Here is a 15714-nt window from a genome sequence, read left to right as displayed (position 1 = left end):
TTTGAAGATGTCATGAGGCGGATATTTTTCTAAAAGACCAATCCCAAGGTTTCTATCGTGTGTTTGATGTTTACTATGCACAAAATTACATGTCTTTACAGAATCATTTGATGCCGAACACGTATCTGAGTCTGTGTGACAAGGATGTGTTTCCAGACCTAATCAGGATGCTCACTCCGCGTGCCTTGCTCGGTCTTACTCTACGGTCGGCAGAGGTACCAACTCCACTTCATTGTCCCTGCCCTGATCGGAGAGAGGGCACTTTAGAGCCCAGTAAATAAAAGCTTAAAGAGAAGACAGGGACATCTTCTTACCTGGATCCCTTTCGATTTGGACCGCCAGTCTGGTGTTGGAATTATCCACTGGTTTTGTGCTGGAAAGGGCCACAAAGGGTAAAAGGTCAGGGTTAGACCCCTGCACGCTGGGGAGCTGGTTCACAGAGCCAGGCAGGCCAGTGAGACATGCAGAGCCGGACGGCATCATGGAGTAGCAGGTGGCTTTGATAGGGCACTCCTATAGGAAGAGCGATGTCTCTTGATAAGAGACAGACATGTTGGAGAAGTAGGTCAAGTGGAGAGCCAAGCAGCCACCTGATGCCTGGAGAATGGCCTGTGTTTCAGTCAGTTCTGAGGCCCGGCTCTGCAGAAAAAGTAAATGATTTGACCTCCCTGGGACGCCACTCCCTTTCAGAACTCAAGAGCCCTGTCCAACACAGGTGTCTGTCTTTTTAGATTGATTCTAGAAAACAGGGTAAGTGACCAAAATCTCCTGACCTGCCTTCATGAGTTTTTAAAAGATTTTTTGAGGTTGAACCGTGAGGATTAAAATAAATCTTACAAACTTAGAAGTAACCAGTGGCCACAAGAAGCAGTTCTGAACATCACTGTGTCCTGACCACTCACCTGATCTTGGGCAAGAGCCAGTCCAGCGTGGCCAGCCCTTGTTCTGAGAATTAGCCCTTGATGGACTGGCTCCAGATGTGTGAGAGGAAACGGGTGGGCTGCAGTCTTTCCAAGCCACCTCACATACAGAGGCAGTCGGCCACTCACGGCCCTAGAACTCCACCGGTCCTTGAACGCCACTTGGCCCCAAACTCTGTGGAGGTGCCACAGGCTGCTCTGTTGGGAGAGACTGCCTGACCAGCCCCGTCTTTCAGTCCAGAGGCGGCAGATGGTCCCACGCCTTCGGGAATGAAAGGTGGAATTGATGAAACCGAGGACATTTAGCCATCGCAAAAGCGGTAGTTTCACTCATCAAACCTAAAGGGTCAGCCATTAAGAAAGTGCTTTCCATGGAAACACCAGCATTGGACACAGGGTTTATGTACAGGTGAGCCCAGGAAGGAGCTCCTGCTGACAGCTGTGGAATCCCGGGCTTACCTCGCCCGGCCCCACCTCCGCCATCACCGGTCCTTGCCTTCTTTTCTCCAGCTCTGGGTCCCTTGGCCTACCCCTCAACATGCCCGCCCTGTCCTGCATTCCCTGTCCTCATCTGTCACCTCTGTGGCTGCCTCTGGTCCCAGGGCTCGTCTCCGTTCCCACCCCCGTCCCCCTTGGCTCCTCTTGTCCCTCTTGTCCCAGTAGAGGGGCCACCATCTCAGGAAGCCGCCTGACCCTCCTTTTGGGAGACTCGTCTATCTTGTGCTCGGTTGTATCAAACTGTCCTCTGGAGCACCTGTCATGGCTGACCTCAGTAACGATGGGCAATGCCATGCACCTGTCCCAAATACCTTCCAGGTATGGACTCGCTGAATCCTCACCGCATTCCCCGAGGCAGAGAGATGCTGTTATACCCACTTACACAGGACAGAGCCAAGGCCCAGAGAGATGGAGCGTGCCCAAGGTCACGGCTCTAACAGCTGGTAGAGCAGGACTCGAACCCACGGCAGCTGGCGCTGGAGCCTGGGCCACAGGCCACATCTTTCCTCTCTCCCTGTGGTTATCTGACCACATCTGCCCCCTGCAGCAGACCCTGAGCACCATGGGGCCGGTTTCTTTTGCTTACGAGTGGCACCTACCAGCTACTCAGTAAATACTTATTGACTGGATGGATGATCAAAGACAAGTCTGCCCAAAACCTTTGCTCCCAGGGCACCTGCCAGGAGGAGAAAGAGCTGCACCGGTGCCTCCTTTGGCTGGTATTGCAACGCGGCTGTTGACATGCAGCGTTTGATTTAATAAGTGATTTGTTCAGGGAGGGGTGCTTGTCAGGAGCATGCAGAAGAGGAAAGCCCAGCATCCTCACTTCCTTTGTAAACTTGACTCGGGCATCAGAGCAAACAAAAAGATGTTTGGACAGAGGATTAGCTTGAATGAACGGAAAGGTTTGTCTTCAGGGAAAAAAAAAACACCCTTCCCTCCTTTGCGCCCTCAGACATTGCAGACCCTCTAGGGAAGGTCCTGCTTGCCATGGCTGGTGCAGTGGGTCCCACTGCCGGGTCTCAGGAAGACTCAGAACCGGCTGCTCTGTTGCAGCTCCTGCTTCCTTCCAAGGGCCCTCGTGGTGGCGTCAGAACAGAAGAGCCCAGGGTGGCAGAGAACAAAGCAAACAGCACAGCTCCTTCTGATGAAGGCTGCAGTCCCACGTCCGCCCAGCTCGTCCCTAAACGCAATGTTAATTTCACCTTAAGACCCAGGACAAATGGAATTGGCAGGAGCAAATAAACAGCTTTGTGAAGTGGGACTGAGCTAAAAGAAAGTCATTTAGCAAGCTCCTTTGGGAATCAAAACGCCTTGCGCAACTCGTCCACTGGCGGGCTGTCTTTCAACGAGGCGCTGCCTTACCCGAATGCACGCGCAAAGTTCTGATGAGCAGTAGCGCGGCTGAGTCACGGGGGACCTGGGACTGGGCCCTCCACGCCTCCCAGAGGCGAGCTGCAGCCTTTCTGGGGAATCTGAGCTGGGTTTCTCTGCCTTCCTCCTATGAATCCGGTCCTTAACCACTCAAAGGTGCTAATTAGCTCAGTAATTGGATTTCTGCCTTGACTGTCCTGTTGGATAAAATCAAATCTGTTGCTCAGAGGCAAAGTGCTCAGATCTCACCCCGTCTCAGGGGAGCGGGCAGGGCAGCAGGCGTGTGTCTGCATGTGTGGCTCTCGCCTGACGGAGTCACAGTGCATTACTGGACAAGGCTGTCCCCGGGCAGCAGGCCACGAGTGCCCTAAGAGGTCTTGCCCGAGAAGCCAATGGCCGCCAGGCACCCTCTCTAGATCACCGCGGAGCACAGATAGCCGAATGGCTTTCTCCCTCCAGAGGGCCTGCACACCATGGCCGGTCTCGCTGGGTCAAACACTTACTCTCTCATATGGGTCGTAAGAGCAAGCTAAAGATTCAGCAGTAATTTTCTTTCATGACACTACTTCAAATCCTCTTTCATTGGCGCATGCAGCTATCGTGGTAGAAGTGTTCCCTTGCGTTGACGGGGAGATACAGCTGGTGAGAACAAGAAGTTTGGTGGCGTTTGTTGAAGAGGCAATCCAAGATGGGGCTGAGAATGGAAGCTGGCTCATTCCCAGCAGGATAACCTTGGGAAATGTGGCCAATGAAGGCAGCCAGAGGAAAGGGCAGGGGGAGGGAAATCAAAGAACAAATATAAATAAGATGGAGCTGGGCGGCGGCGGCGCACGCTTGGAATCCCAGCATTTGAGAGGCTGGGACAGGAGGATCATGATTTGTGGCCAGCCTCAGCTACTTAGTGAGGCCCTCTGCAATTTAGTGAGACCCTGGCTCAAGTAAATAAAGAATAAAAATAGGGCTGGGGGTATCGCTCAGAGGTAGAATGCCCCTGGGTTCCACCCCCAGTATTGCAAAAAAAAAAAAAAAATTTATATATATAGTACTGGGGGTGGAACCCAGGGGCTTTTCTACCTCCGGGTTATACTCCCAGACCTATTTTATGCTTTATTTGGAAACAGGGTCTCACTAAGTTACTAAGAGCCTCACTAAGTAGCTGAGGCTGGCTTCGAACCTGTGCAATCCTCCTGTTTCAGCCTCCCAAGTGCTGGGATTACAAGTGTGAGCCACCACACCCAGCTCCCTAATTTCTTACTGGTTTTTTTTTTTTTTTTTTTTTTTTGTGTGTGTGTGTGTGTGGGGGGGGGTCTGAGGATGGAACCCAGGGGCATTTGACCTCCAAGCTACATCCCCTGCCCTTTTTTCTTTCTTCCTTTCTTTCCTTCTTTCTTTCTTTCTTTCTTCTTTCTTTCTTTCTTTCATCTTTCTTTCTTTCAGTGGTACTCGGGTTTCTGGAAACCCTTCTACCTCCGAGCTACACTCCCAGACCTATTTTATACTTTTTTATTTGGAAACAGGGTCTCTTAAGCCAGCTCGGCTGGCTTTGAACCTTCGCGATCCTGCTGTCTCCGCCTCCCAAGCATGGGGATTACAAGCATGAGCCACCACACCTGGCTCTATTCTTTATTTTGAAACAGGGTCTGAGTTGCGGAGGGCCTCACTAAGTAGCTGAGGCTGTCCATGAACTGAGATCCTCCAGTCTCAGCCTCCCAAATGCTGGGATTACAAGCTTACACCACCATGCCTGGCTTCTTACTCTTTATTTTGAAACAGGGTCTCACGAAGTTGCGGAGGGCCTCACTAAGTAGCCGAGGCTGGCTTCAAACCTGTGCGATCCTCCTGTCTCAGCCTCCCAAGCATTAGGATTACAAGCGTGCACACCACGCCCGGCTATATGTATTTCTATATATGACTAGAGATGGTCTTGAGGTCTCCATGGAGGTGCACCAGGCAGAGATTTTTTTAAGGTGGCAAAAGACCAGCTTTTTTTATTCAGTCGTTGTTTTACATTTGTTTTCAAATTTGATTTTCCAAATACTAAAATAGGCTGTGTCAAGTCCTGGCCCCGGGAGCACCGGGACAGACGTCACCAGAGAGCTGGGGCAGTTGTCTCTCCCAGCCATCCTCTCAGCCATCTCCAGCCTCTCCCCCAACAGCTCTTTAACAAGGAGGGGAAACAGACCCTCAGGCATCCCCGCCGCCCTCGTTTACCCAGCAAAACTGAGCCGAAAGCCAGCCTTCTAGCGTTCTGAGCTGCTCTTCAAGCCAGCCTTTTAAGATCCTCATTTTCTTTCCAGACATTTTTTTTTTAAGATCCACTAAGTACATTCCCTCCAAACCTCTTTCCCTGCAAAAAGTCTTTCCTGGCTGCCCTGAAATAAGTTCCAACTAAGCAAACCCTGAAACAAATAACACAAACTCAAAATGCAGCCTTCCGGGACAGCACAAAGCAGGAAATGAATCTAATGCAGCTCACTGTCCTTCTATTTACCTGGTGATTCCCCCCAGTGCTCATATACGGGGTTACTTTTTGCATTACGGGTCATTTTTTATTTAAAAACTAGGAAGGATGCTGGGCTTGGTGGCACACACTTGTAATCCCTGTACTTGGGAGGTTGAGACAGGAGAACCATAGATTCACAGATAGCCTGGGCAACATGTGAGGCCTTCCACAGCTCTTGGTGAGACCGTGTTTCAAAATAAAGACTAAAATAGGGCTGGGGGTATGGCTCGGAGGTAGAATGCCTCTGAGTTCTATTCACACACACACACACACACCCGGCAAAGCGAAGCAACTGTTGGTTCTCTGAGCTTACAGAGCGATCCCAGGCAACAATCCCTACACAGAAGAGGATTGGGAAGCCGGGGAGCAGCGACATCCAGCCAAGGCGGTGGCGCCCAGTCAACCGGGATTAATCAGCCTTGGGTGCATGCTCAGAGTAGCCAGATAAACAAGTCTAAACGAGGCTCTGTGTTCTCCGGACTGAGTTTTAATACAGGCCCCCAAATGCAAAAGTCCCCCTGTGCCCACTGTGGTCTTCACACTCGTGAAGCCGGCTGTCCCTGCCTGGCCCCGGCTCTCCGCTGACTTTGGAAAGACCCCGCCGTGTGGCCTGGCTTGTCACTTCAATACTGGCCGGTCCCAGCGAGCACATTTTAATTAGCAGAGCTCAGGGTACAGGCCACCGGAGAAGGGATCCTTTAGGTCACCGTCTGGGTCCTTTAGCTCTGTCTTGTGAATCTCCCGCACCTCTATATTTGAATCTCCTAACGAAAGAGCTGGAGACAGTGTGAATTTAGAAGCTTGCAAACCTCCTGACTCCCTTTGTTTAGAATCAGCCAGTCCCGTCTCAAACAATACCCTAAAAGCCAGAGAAAAGCGGAGGTCTCTCCCGCTGTCCCTGGCCACAGAGACTCAGAACGTGACCTGTCCTCCTGCTCACTGGGCCTTGCCCTGACTGTCACCATCCATCAATGCAACTGATCTCCAGGCCTCGCTCCCGGTGACCTTGAAGAGTCAGCAGGTCCAGACAGCTGCGAAGCAGGTGGGCATGCATGCCTGGTCCACGGCCCACGGCCCGCTTCCCGACTCTGCACTTTTCAAAGACTTCTGCTCAGCAAAACGAAGCAGGCCGTGGAGTAAAATTATGCGCCACGGCATATTGAATAATAAGCTCAAAGCGGCGCTATTTGAGGAGTTCCTCAAAAGCGTCTTCCTCCTGGAATACATCTGCATAATTGTTCATCACCACGCCTCAAGTGTCAAACCGTACCCCGAGGATGTCTGGGAGAGTTTTCTGATCTGTCAGCAAAACAGTGAGACGGGGCCAAGCTCGTCTGTTCACTTCTCAGACAATGCAGCTTTCAGGCACAGGCCTGGAATTCCAGTTGAGGGGCAGTGAGGCCAAGAGGGAGGAGGCAGGACTGGCTAAGTCAGAACTCGTCAGCCATACACAGAGCTGGGGGAGCTCCGACTCCTAGCAGCCCCTTGGCTCTGGAGGGTGCAGGAGGCGCTGGGTCCTGCTCTGAAACCCCAGACCGTTCAGATCCACAGAATTAGGGGCTCAAGGTCCAGCTGAGTGTTGTCACTCCCCAAGAGTAGAAGGGGAGGGGAGCACTTCTACAAGAGCCCTCCCTCTTGAGTTGAGTGACAGAGAACTCAACTCAAAACGGCAAATGCCAAAGAAAGAATCTGTGGGCTGTTGCTGCGGCTGCAGGGTCTTGCTGGGCCCTCCAATCACAGGCTGGGAGGCGCTATGAGGCATCCTTTCGCACACACACCGTGTGCGTGTGTGTGTGTGTGTGTGTGTGTGTGTGTGTGTGTGTGTGTGAACATGTGTGTGGCGGGGCACACCAGAGCCTTTGGGGCCTAATAGAAAGTGTTCTGGGCTTGGAATAAGGCCAGACCTGAGTTAATACCTCAGCTCGGCTCCTCACTGGTTCTGTGACCTTGGGCAACTTATCTCCCTTCTCTGAGCTGCCTTTTCCTGATCTGTCAAAGAAGAAAAGATGCAGCTCAGCAGAGTGGGTGCAGGGACTGGGATGGATCTGCTAGGAATGAGCAGGCATTCTGTGAACTCAGAAAGATGAAGGTCGCTACTGCCGCCGCGCCTGCGGCTGGTCCTGGGAATAGATCTGGGCCTGACACACCCCAACGTCTGAGGAGGGGCTGCAGTGCCTCCAGGGTCCTCATAGAGGAGCTTCATGACTTTATCTCAGCTGTAACAAAAACCAGGGCCAGCAGTGTGTCGGGCCCCTGGCCGTGGTATGTCCAGACACCTTCCAGACATACCCAAATAAGTCGTGGGATCACCGAGCTGCGGGCTGGAATGCATGCGCCCCTCCCTGCGTGTCTTTAAAGGGAGGGTGATTCTCAACTGTAGGGCTGCATTCTTGCCATCAGCCCAGCAGACACGATAAGCTGCCTGCTTTGTACTTAAGAAAAGAAATTGCTCTGGGGGAAGCTCAGTGCTTGGCACAAAGATCTTCTAAGCCACCTTTAAAAGAGCTCAATGGGCAGAGAGTAACTAACAAAAATCCATTTGTCAAAGTTACAGAAAGCTAGTATACACGTGAGTGCCTCTTTCTTTGATGGCTAACCGAGCCAGGAGTCGCTGGCTCTACCTCTCCATCCTCATTAAAGAGTCATGGATGTCAAAGGTAACGCCGTCTGCAGGGAGGTGAGAGCCTGGAGAGCTGAGGGTGGCATGAGGGGACCACCCTCTGAGGGACGGCAGGTCGAGGTGAACCCCGTGGGCTCAGGGTTGATGGAGGAAGTGTCCATTTCTTACTTCCAGTACACACAGAGCAGGGCATGAACTTGGGGCCAGGTGGAGAGGACCAGGAGCCATCCAGGTAGATGGCGAGGAGAAGCTCTGGGCCATTTAACAATTACAGACACCTTGTTAGCCTCAAAAACAAGATTGCAGGGGAAACAAGCCACCCCACATGGGAAGAGGGCAGTGGCTGTAGACAGTGGCTTCATTTTTTTTTTTTTTTTCCGAGTCTGGGGATGGAACCCAGGGGCATTCAACCTCTGAGCTACACACCCTGCCCTATTTTTTATTCTTTATTTTGAAACAGGGTCTCACTAAGTTGCGGAGGGCCTCACTAAGTAGATGAGGTGGTCCGCGAACTGTGATCCTCTGGTCTCAGCCTCCCGAATGCTGGGATTACAAGTGTGTGCCCCCAAGCCCGGCTAGACGGTGGCTTCTTGAAGTTGGGCTTTGCTAAGTGAGGAGGTGTAGGTGGGATGGAAGGGAGAGCAGGTCAGTCTGTGAGAAGGGCACAGCACAGTGAGGTTGGTGTGAACGCCCCGTCTAGGCTGATGCACGACCGCGAGGGGTGGCCTGGAAGACGCTCTGTCCCACGCGAAGCCACTCATCCGGGACACTCACACGTAGAGGAATTGAAGATAAAAGAGAACAAAAGAGGCCGGGCATGTTTGCAGAGCTCATGTGTAGCCGCCTGTGGTTGGTGGAGTGGACACGGAGCACTTCCGTCGTCCCAAGTGTAGGGGCCGGCACTGGTCCATGAGATTTTTCTCCTTGATGGGCTTTTGAGAGAGTGGCCTGCTGATGCCATTTCTGACCCGCTGAGCTGCAGCTTCGTGTGGGACGAGCCCTCAGGTTAGCTGGGCAAGCAGGGACAAGTTGGTCACTGCTTTGCTGGGGCACAGAGTCAGGGAAATGGAGTCAGCGGGTCTGGGGAGAAGGCCACGTGGCCGGTGGTCTACTCATCAGTGCCTTAGGGTGCTAACACGGTCATGCTATGGAGCAGAGCTCGGTGGCAACTGGAATACCCGCGCCAGCCTCAAAGACATGAAAGAAAACCCCAGGGACTAATGAGGAGAGGGGCAGAGAGGGCGAGATGGGGCGGGGGCGGTGGGTGACCCAACACACCCCGGGTGGGCAAGGCAGCTCCCTGGGCGAGCGCCTTCACAGGAGAGTGCCCTGTGGGTGGCCCCTCAACATGATAGACCCGTTAATAAAAAAATTAATCAGAATCAATTACACTAACTGATTGCTCCTTTGTATTGGATTGAAGAGAAGGTAATTAGAACAGCCACATGTCAACTGTCCACTTGTTCTACAGTAGAAATCATTAGGGTTTCAAAGAGAGGACTAAACCGAGGTCAACTACAGTGACGTTTCTGGCGTCTGTTCAAGGGTCCAGATGAGATTTCCCATCGTTTAATCTCCTGGTACCCGGTGCCCTGCCGTCCTGAGCTCCACCCACTGGTGGATTAAGCAGATGGGCCACGGAGTGGAATTCTGGCGCCTTCACAGAACACAACGATGAACTTTTTACTCTAAGCTGAGTTTTGCATTAAGAACTTTTTCTCCAAATGGAGCTGTATTTCCAGTGTGGCACCGTCAGAGAGACATAACAAAAGGTGAACATCTTTCTATATCTCCACAGACCCCAAAGTCCAGTTCCAGCTCAGGGTCTACACCCCCACACGTAACAGAAAGCCACATCATCTTATTTACTGATGAGAGGAACGGACCACGGCAAAATCAGTTCCTTGTGCAGCTAAAGAGAGAAACATAAATCCATGCTCCGAATTGCAACCTAGGCTGGCAGTTCAGATCCAAGCCTCCACGCTAAAAGCCTGGCTGAATTTGTATAAGTGCAGAGGCTAAAGACCAGAACTCTGCCTGGGGATTACGATGCCTCTGTCCATCAACCTCAGCAGAGATCTCTCCCGACCTTGGCCCACTGGGGACAGGTACACGCGTTACAAACTCAGCTAGATTTGCTCACATCAACCACCCCCCACGCCACAACGTCCAATTCCCTCCCTGAGAACAGGGAGCAGAACGAACCCGTTACGCCAAGGGTCAGGTCTCAGCTGCTCTGCACTTGCCTGCCCTGTACAGATAGTGGCACGAGAGAGAGAGACCCTGCCCTTCTTTAAAAGCACTGGCACAGACGGGCGTGGTGGCGCATGCTTGTAATCCCACCACTCGGGAGGCGGAGACTGGAGGATGGTGGTTTTACAGACAGCTACTTAGCAAGGCCCTTTGCAACTCAGAGAGACCCTGTTTCAAGAAAATAAAAAGACTAAAAAATAGAGCTGGGGTGTAGCTCAGAGGTAGAATGCCCCTGGGTTCCATCCCAGTATCACAAATAAAATAAATAAAAATAAATAAACCAAAGTACTTGCACTGTCTAGAAGTATGGCTTTCAGAGCTCTAGAAAAGTCCCCCCTTCACATGGTTTTCTTCTAAAAAGCAAGAAGACAAGCCAGGGCTAGCCGTCTTCTTTTCCCTCTGGTTCTTCAAATGCGTGTATCTCTTTAGACAACTGCAAAAGAGCCGCTTTGTTTCTGTGTAAGTTTCAAGACCCTCTTAATTTTATTGCAAAACACCCACCTCGCTTGGAGAATGGGGCATCCAGCAGGTACCTGGGCCCCACCTGCTGTGTCTCCCAGCACTGGCTCCGGGTGGGGCTCCCTGGCTTGATGGGTTTTCCCCAGGATCACCCTGCATGTGAGCTCTCTGGGGAGGTGTGCACTCAGACATGGAAGACGCCTACTCGCATGGCTCCCCGTGGGGACGGGGCACTGGGCAGAGCTGTCACCCTGGCAGAGAGCAGAAGACCAGGCGTGCATGCTACTGGCTGTGTGCTGCCCACCCAGGTGCTCTGTGTGTGCTAAGCCATGACTCCTGGCAGCAAGTCTTTGAAGCCTGTGACTTCACCCCCATTTTCCAGATAAGCAAAGAGGCCCTCAGTGGTCGCCAGTGTTACTGGTGTAGGGGAGGTGTGAGCCCGGGCAGTTTTCACTACTACGCCAGACTGCCTGCACCAGAAGGGGAGCGTGTTTTAGGTTCAAGTGAATCACCTAACAGGATGGATCTAACTGCATGGGTCTCCTGTCTCCACCTTGGCCTCTGAGACACCAAAGGCGTCTTGCAAATGACCCGGGTTCTGCAAAATATAAACATATTATGGAAACAGGATGCAGGTTCCAATGCCATGCACAAGTATGGCTAGCAGCAAGGGCCGAGGAGATCTGAGATGGAAGTCCTTGGCACAGGGAGCGCCCAACAGTCTCTGGCTAGGGGAGAGAGGGCCCGGCTCGCAGCTCTCCTCAGTCCTGGCTGTCTCAAGTCCCTCCCCCCAACATTAAGAGCTCTTTAAAGTGACGTAGAGACTTTACGTATTACTTCTGTCTCTTCTCCACCCCTCAATGATAATGCCCAGGCCGGGGGTGGAGCTCAGCAGCCCAGCATGTGTCCAGCACATGGGAGGCCCTGGGTTGGAGCCCCAGCGCACAAACCAAAACAACAAAAAATAATGCAACCAGCCCATCCTTGCCTGCTGGAGGGAACTGGTAACCAGTCCACATAGCCAAGGGAAAAGCGCATGAATGTGCTCTGCCAGTGCAGTGGCATTCCGCTCTGCGCAGAGCCGTAATCGAGGTGCAGGTCACCCAATTCTGTGTTCCAGATGCTCCCAGAAGGGACACTACGGAGAGGGACCAGAGGCGCCACCCAGGGGCGATCTCGGGGCATCAAACCAGGGCTGTGGCTTACCTGACACCTTTCCTAACTCGCCTTCCCTTGGGGAACCTGAGGAATCAGGACAGGTGTCGCATCACTACCTCACGATTGGTCATGTTTTTTCCCAGGATCTAAAGCTTCAAGAGCCGAAGCCAGTGTCCCAGGAGTCCCAGGGAAGCCAGGCTCTGCCCACCCACCCCAGAGCACAGAGCTGAGCCTGCACCTGCCCACTGGGCAAGGGCGGCGGGCGCGGGGGCTCACGGGAGCCAAGCAGGTTGGTGATGATGTGAGGTTCTTACTTGTAGTTTTTCTCCCAGAATCTCACCGGCCTGACGTAGGAAGTGATGAAAATCACGCTCCCGAGGAAAGGGCTCAGCGGGGTGGAGAAGACCGAGGTGGCCACCGCCTGGAAGAAGAGCACCGCAGAATCTGGGCATGCTGTTAAGGCAAAACGCTCCCGTTACGCCATTTCTAAACATCACGGCAGATTGGGGTGAGTTCTCGTTAACGCCATCTTCCCACCTAAGCCAGGCAGAAGGAGGTGCACTTAATCCCTGTGATGCAGGTTAGATGTATAAAACCCTCAGTAGCCTCTGCCAGGCTGCATCTTGCCCCTACGGATTCTCGTGAAGTCCCCAGAAACCACAGCATTCTCGTGAAGTCCTCAGCGGCCTCAGACTGGCATGCGGGCAAGACTGAACATCTAGGGACCAGAGAGAGCCGTTCCACCCACTAAGGAGGCAGGCGCCCATCAAAACCCACCACACGTGTGTACTAAGTACTAGGTGGCTTCAAGAATAAGGGATTAAACATATCGAAGTCAACCAGTAAGCCAAGCAAAGGAAGGAGGGATGGGGAGGGAATGGGGTGGGAGTTGGGTAGGGGTTAAATCATTGGTGTGTACATGTATGTACACACAAGTTTTTACCCCAATATGATGTATGAATATAATGAACCAATAAAAAAATTTTAAAAAAGAATAAGGGGAATTGGATGAGACACTTAAAAAATAAACATTGGGAGGCTGGGACAGGAGAATTGTAGTTTTGAGGACAGCCTGAGCAACTTAGTGAGGCCCCCTGCCACTTAGTGAGATCCTGTTTCAAAATATAAAAAATAAAATAGAATAAAATAAAGCTGGGTTGTATCTCAGAGGCAGAATGCCTCAGTACAATTCCCAGTACCACAAAAATAGATAGATGATAGATAGATAGATAGATAGATAGATAGATGGATGGAAAAATGGATAACAAGGTTTGGGAAGGCAGCATGTGTTTCTCAAATAATCTTTTCCCTATTAGAAGTGTGTGTGTGTATGTTCTCATATATTACACACTAATAGCTCAATGTGACTCTGATTTACAGGTAAAACACACTTAAGAAGTAACCACGTTTCTGGGTCACCCCTTTAGGGTCCTTCTGTGCATTTCTATTTCCCGGCATGCCCGAGTTTCTCACACCCTGGCTGATCACAAATGCACTCATTAAGCCTGATGAGGCTGCAGGTCTGGGCTTGAGCTCAGTGGGTCTCTGGAAGGGGCTGGGTGCGGGAGCCCTGGCTCTCGGGACAGGCTGGCCACGTGCGTCCCTGTGATATGGGCTTTGGGGGGCTGCGGCTGTGAGTGCAAGGCTCCTGGTGCGGCGAGGGCAGAGGGCTAGACTGCCGTGCCTCAGAGGCGATCTTCCTGTCCAGGTAGGGGCAAGGTCACCCGCCACAGACCCGCTCTGGCCTCCTCGCAGGGCGGCACTCTGTCCAGGAAGGAGGTCTCGGCATCATCTCTCGCTGCTGCACGAATGGGCGCCTCCTTCTTTTAGCCAGTGTTCAGAGAGTTCTGGCAGAGAGTAAAAAGGAAGTGCCCGGGGCACGCAGGAAGACTTAGCTCACTTCGAAGCAGGAAAGGGAAGTACCTCGGGCGTCCACGCACCCTGCCGGGTCACTGGCCCAGCCTGATGCTGGGTGAGCAGGGTGCGCGCGTGTGTGTGGTCTTCTGAGGCCCATTGACACGAAAACCTAGAAGGCTGGCCAGCCTGGAGCTCTCCACGCACCCTTGCCCATACATCTTTGTAGATTTCAGGTCAGATATTTTCTTCAAGAGTAACTGTATCTTTTCCCTTTCTTTCTTTCTTAGCTTTCTCTTTTTCCTGAATATCTGTAGGACCTAAGGCGCATACCCCGAGAGTAATCCATTCATGCCTTTGGTGTTGAGTTGTGTGGCTGTCAAAGGGTCTCCATGGTGCTGTGATTGAAACCCAGTTTAAATCTCTGCTCTGACCTTCCTTCAAATGGAGAGCTACTGAGCCATGTGCTTCCAGAAGCGAAAACACCTATTTTTGTGGCAGAGTGCCTGAGTAATTTCAGCTTCCGGCCAAAGAGGAGAGTGGAGGGTGACCATAGATATTCCATTTGGTGTCCCCCATCACCGAAGAGAAGGGAAGGGCAGAGACACCAAGGAGGGAGTGCTGAGGACATTAGAAGACAGAGTCTCCACGCCGGGTGTGGTGGGCACGCTTGTCATCCCCACGCTGGGGAGGCGGAGACAGGAGGATCACGCAGGTTCAAAGCCAGCTGCGCTGGCTTAAGAGACCCTGTTTCCAAAAATAAAATAGGTCTGGGAGTGTAGCCCGGAGGTAGAAGGGCTTCCAAGAACCCCAGTACCACCAAAAAAAAAAAAAAAAAAAAGACAGAGTCTCCAGAGAGGGGCTGAGAAGGAAGGGCAGGAAGCCCCCGGGGCCACGCACACTCCAGACGTGGGGGGCCTGTCATGGCCAAGTTGAGAGGAGCTGGAGAGCTGGCACTGCTCTTCTCTGTGACTATATAGTTCCCTCCAAAATTACATGGTATCACACACTTTTTTAATGCCCAAAACAATTATCTGGAAGTTAGGAAGCTTCGAGGAAGCCAACGGCAGCCCCTAAGCAGCTGAGGGTGGTGGGGAGGGAAGGAGGAGGAACCAGAAGTCCTCGGGGATCCATTCCTGGAGGGGGGGGACCTTAAAGCCTTGCAGCTGGCTCAGAGCCAAGGGCAGAGGCTGTGGCCGGCGCTGGCGAGGCCGTGCAGCGGGCCCTGAGCCGTGGGCGGACCAAGCCCTCTGAGTTCTTCCCCAGAGAAAGGCCGAGAGGTCAGCTCCGAGGTGGCTCCTTTAAAGGCACGTTTAAAATGAAAACATCAACACCAAAAATTAAAGATAAAAAATATCATTAGAAGCTAGAAAAGCCATGCCAAGGAGAAGGCGGCCTTCCCAGCCCTGCACATCCACCGGGGACAGAGCGGTGTGCATGGTCCGTCTCATTACTGGAAGACAAGGGCCTTGCACGGTCTCTACACACATTAAAAAGGTGCACGTTCTCCGCTCTCCCTGGAGGTTCCGAGCTCCAGCGCCAGCAAAACCACCAAAGGGAAAACATGCTTGTGCTGGAAAAAGCAATTTGCCCACCGGTGCCCTGCTGGCTCAACCCAATTCCATAGCGGAGCAAATTAGTTCTTCTCGGTGCTGGGATGGAGCCCGTGGCTTCTTAACAGAGTGATAAAATAATTAACGTTTCAAAATTAGTCGGGATCCAGGGCTGCCATTAGAACCCCGGCGGTTTTATCTGGATGGCCGGTTTCTCATGTGTTAGATGTGATTTACTTGGATAGCCAGTTTTACTTATGTGCCCAGTTTCTCAGAGATTTGTCTCATTCTATTCTGAACAGAGTCATGAAAGACACCAGGCGGCAAAATCTACCTTTTTGATTCAGCAAGGCGGAGGCTCCAAGAGGGCGGGTAGAAGGACCGTTTCTTGGTGGAAGGGAGGAAGCGGGTATCATTGGCAGGCTGGTTTTGGGGAGGAAGACTGCTGGGGACTGCTGGAATGTTCTATGCCAGAAACAACAAATACCCAATAAAATAATAAAATCGACATCTCCCGTGCTT

General features: G+C 52.1%; 1 protein-coding gene across 1 annotated transcript in view; it reads right to left on the bottom strand.

Moving 5' to 3' along the window:
- The window catches only part of PCNX2 (pecanex 2), a gene marked incomplete at both ends in the record, with an annotated part of 156490 nt that overhangs the window by 30106 nt on the left and 110670 nt on the right, over nt 1-15714 (bottom strand). The window contains 2 exons of the mRNA XM_080717237.1: nt 315-373; nt 12100-12229. Coding sequence (XP_080573363.1) covers nt 315-373; nt 12100-12229 — 189 coding nt within the window. The remainder of the gene's footprint in view (nt 1-314; nt 374-12099; nt 12230-15714) is intronic.

The sequence above is a fragment of the Muscardinus avellanarius genome (genome assembly GCF_963383645.1).
Source record: "Muscardinus avellanarius genome assembly, chromosome: 20".
Classification (NCBI taxonomy): Eukaryota; Metazoa; Chordata; class Mammalia; order Rodentia; family Gliridae; genus Muscardinus; species Muscardinus avellanarius.
The sequence above is the reverse complement of the archived record's forward strand: the minus strand, read 5'-3'. Positions and strand labels throughout refer to the sequence as shown.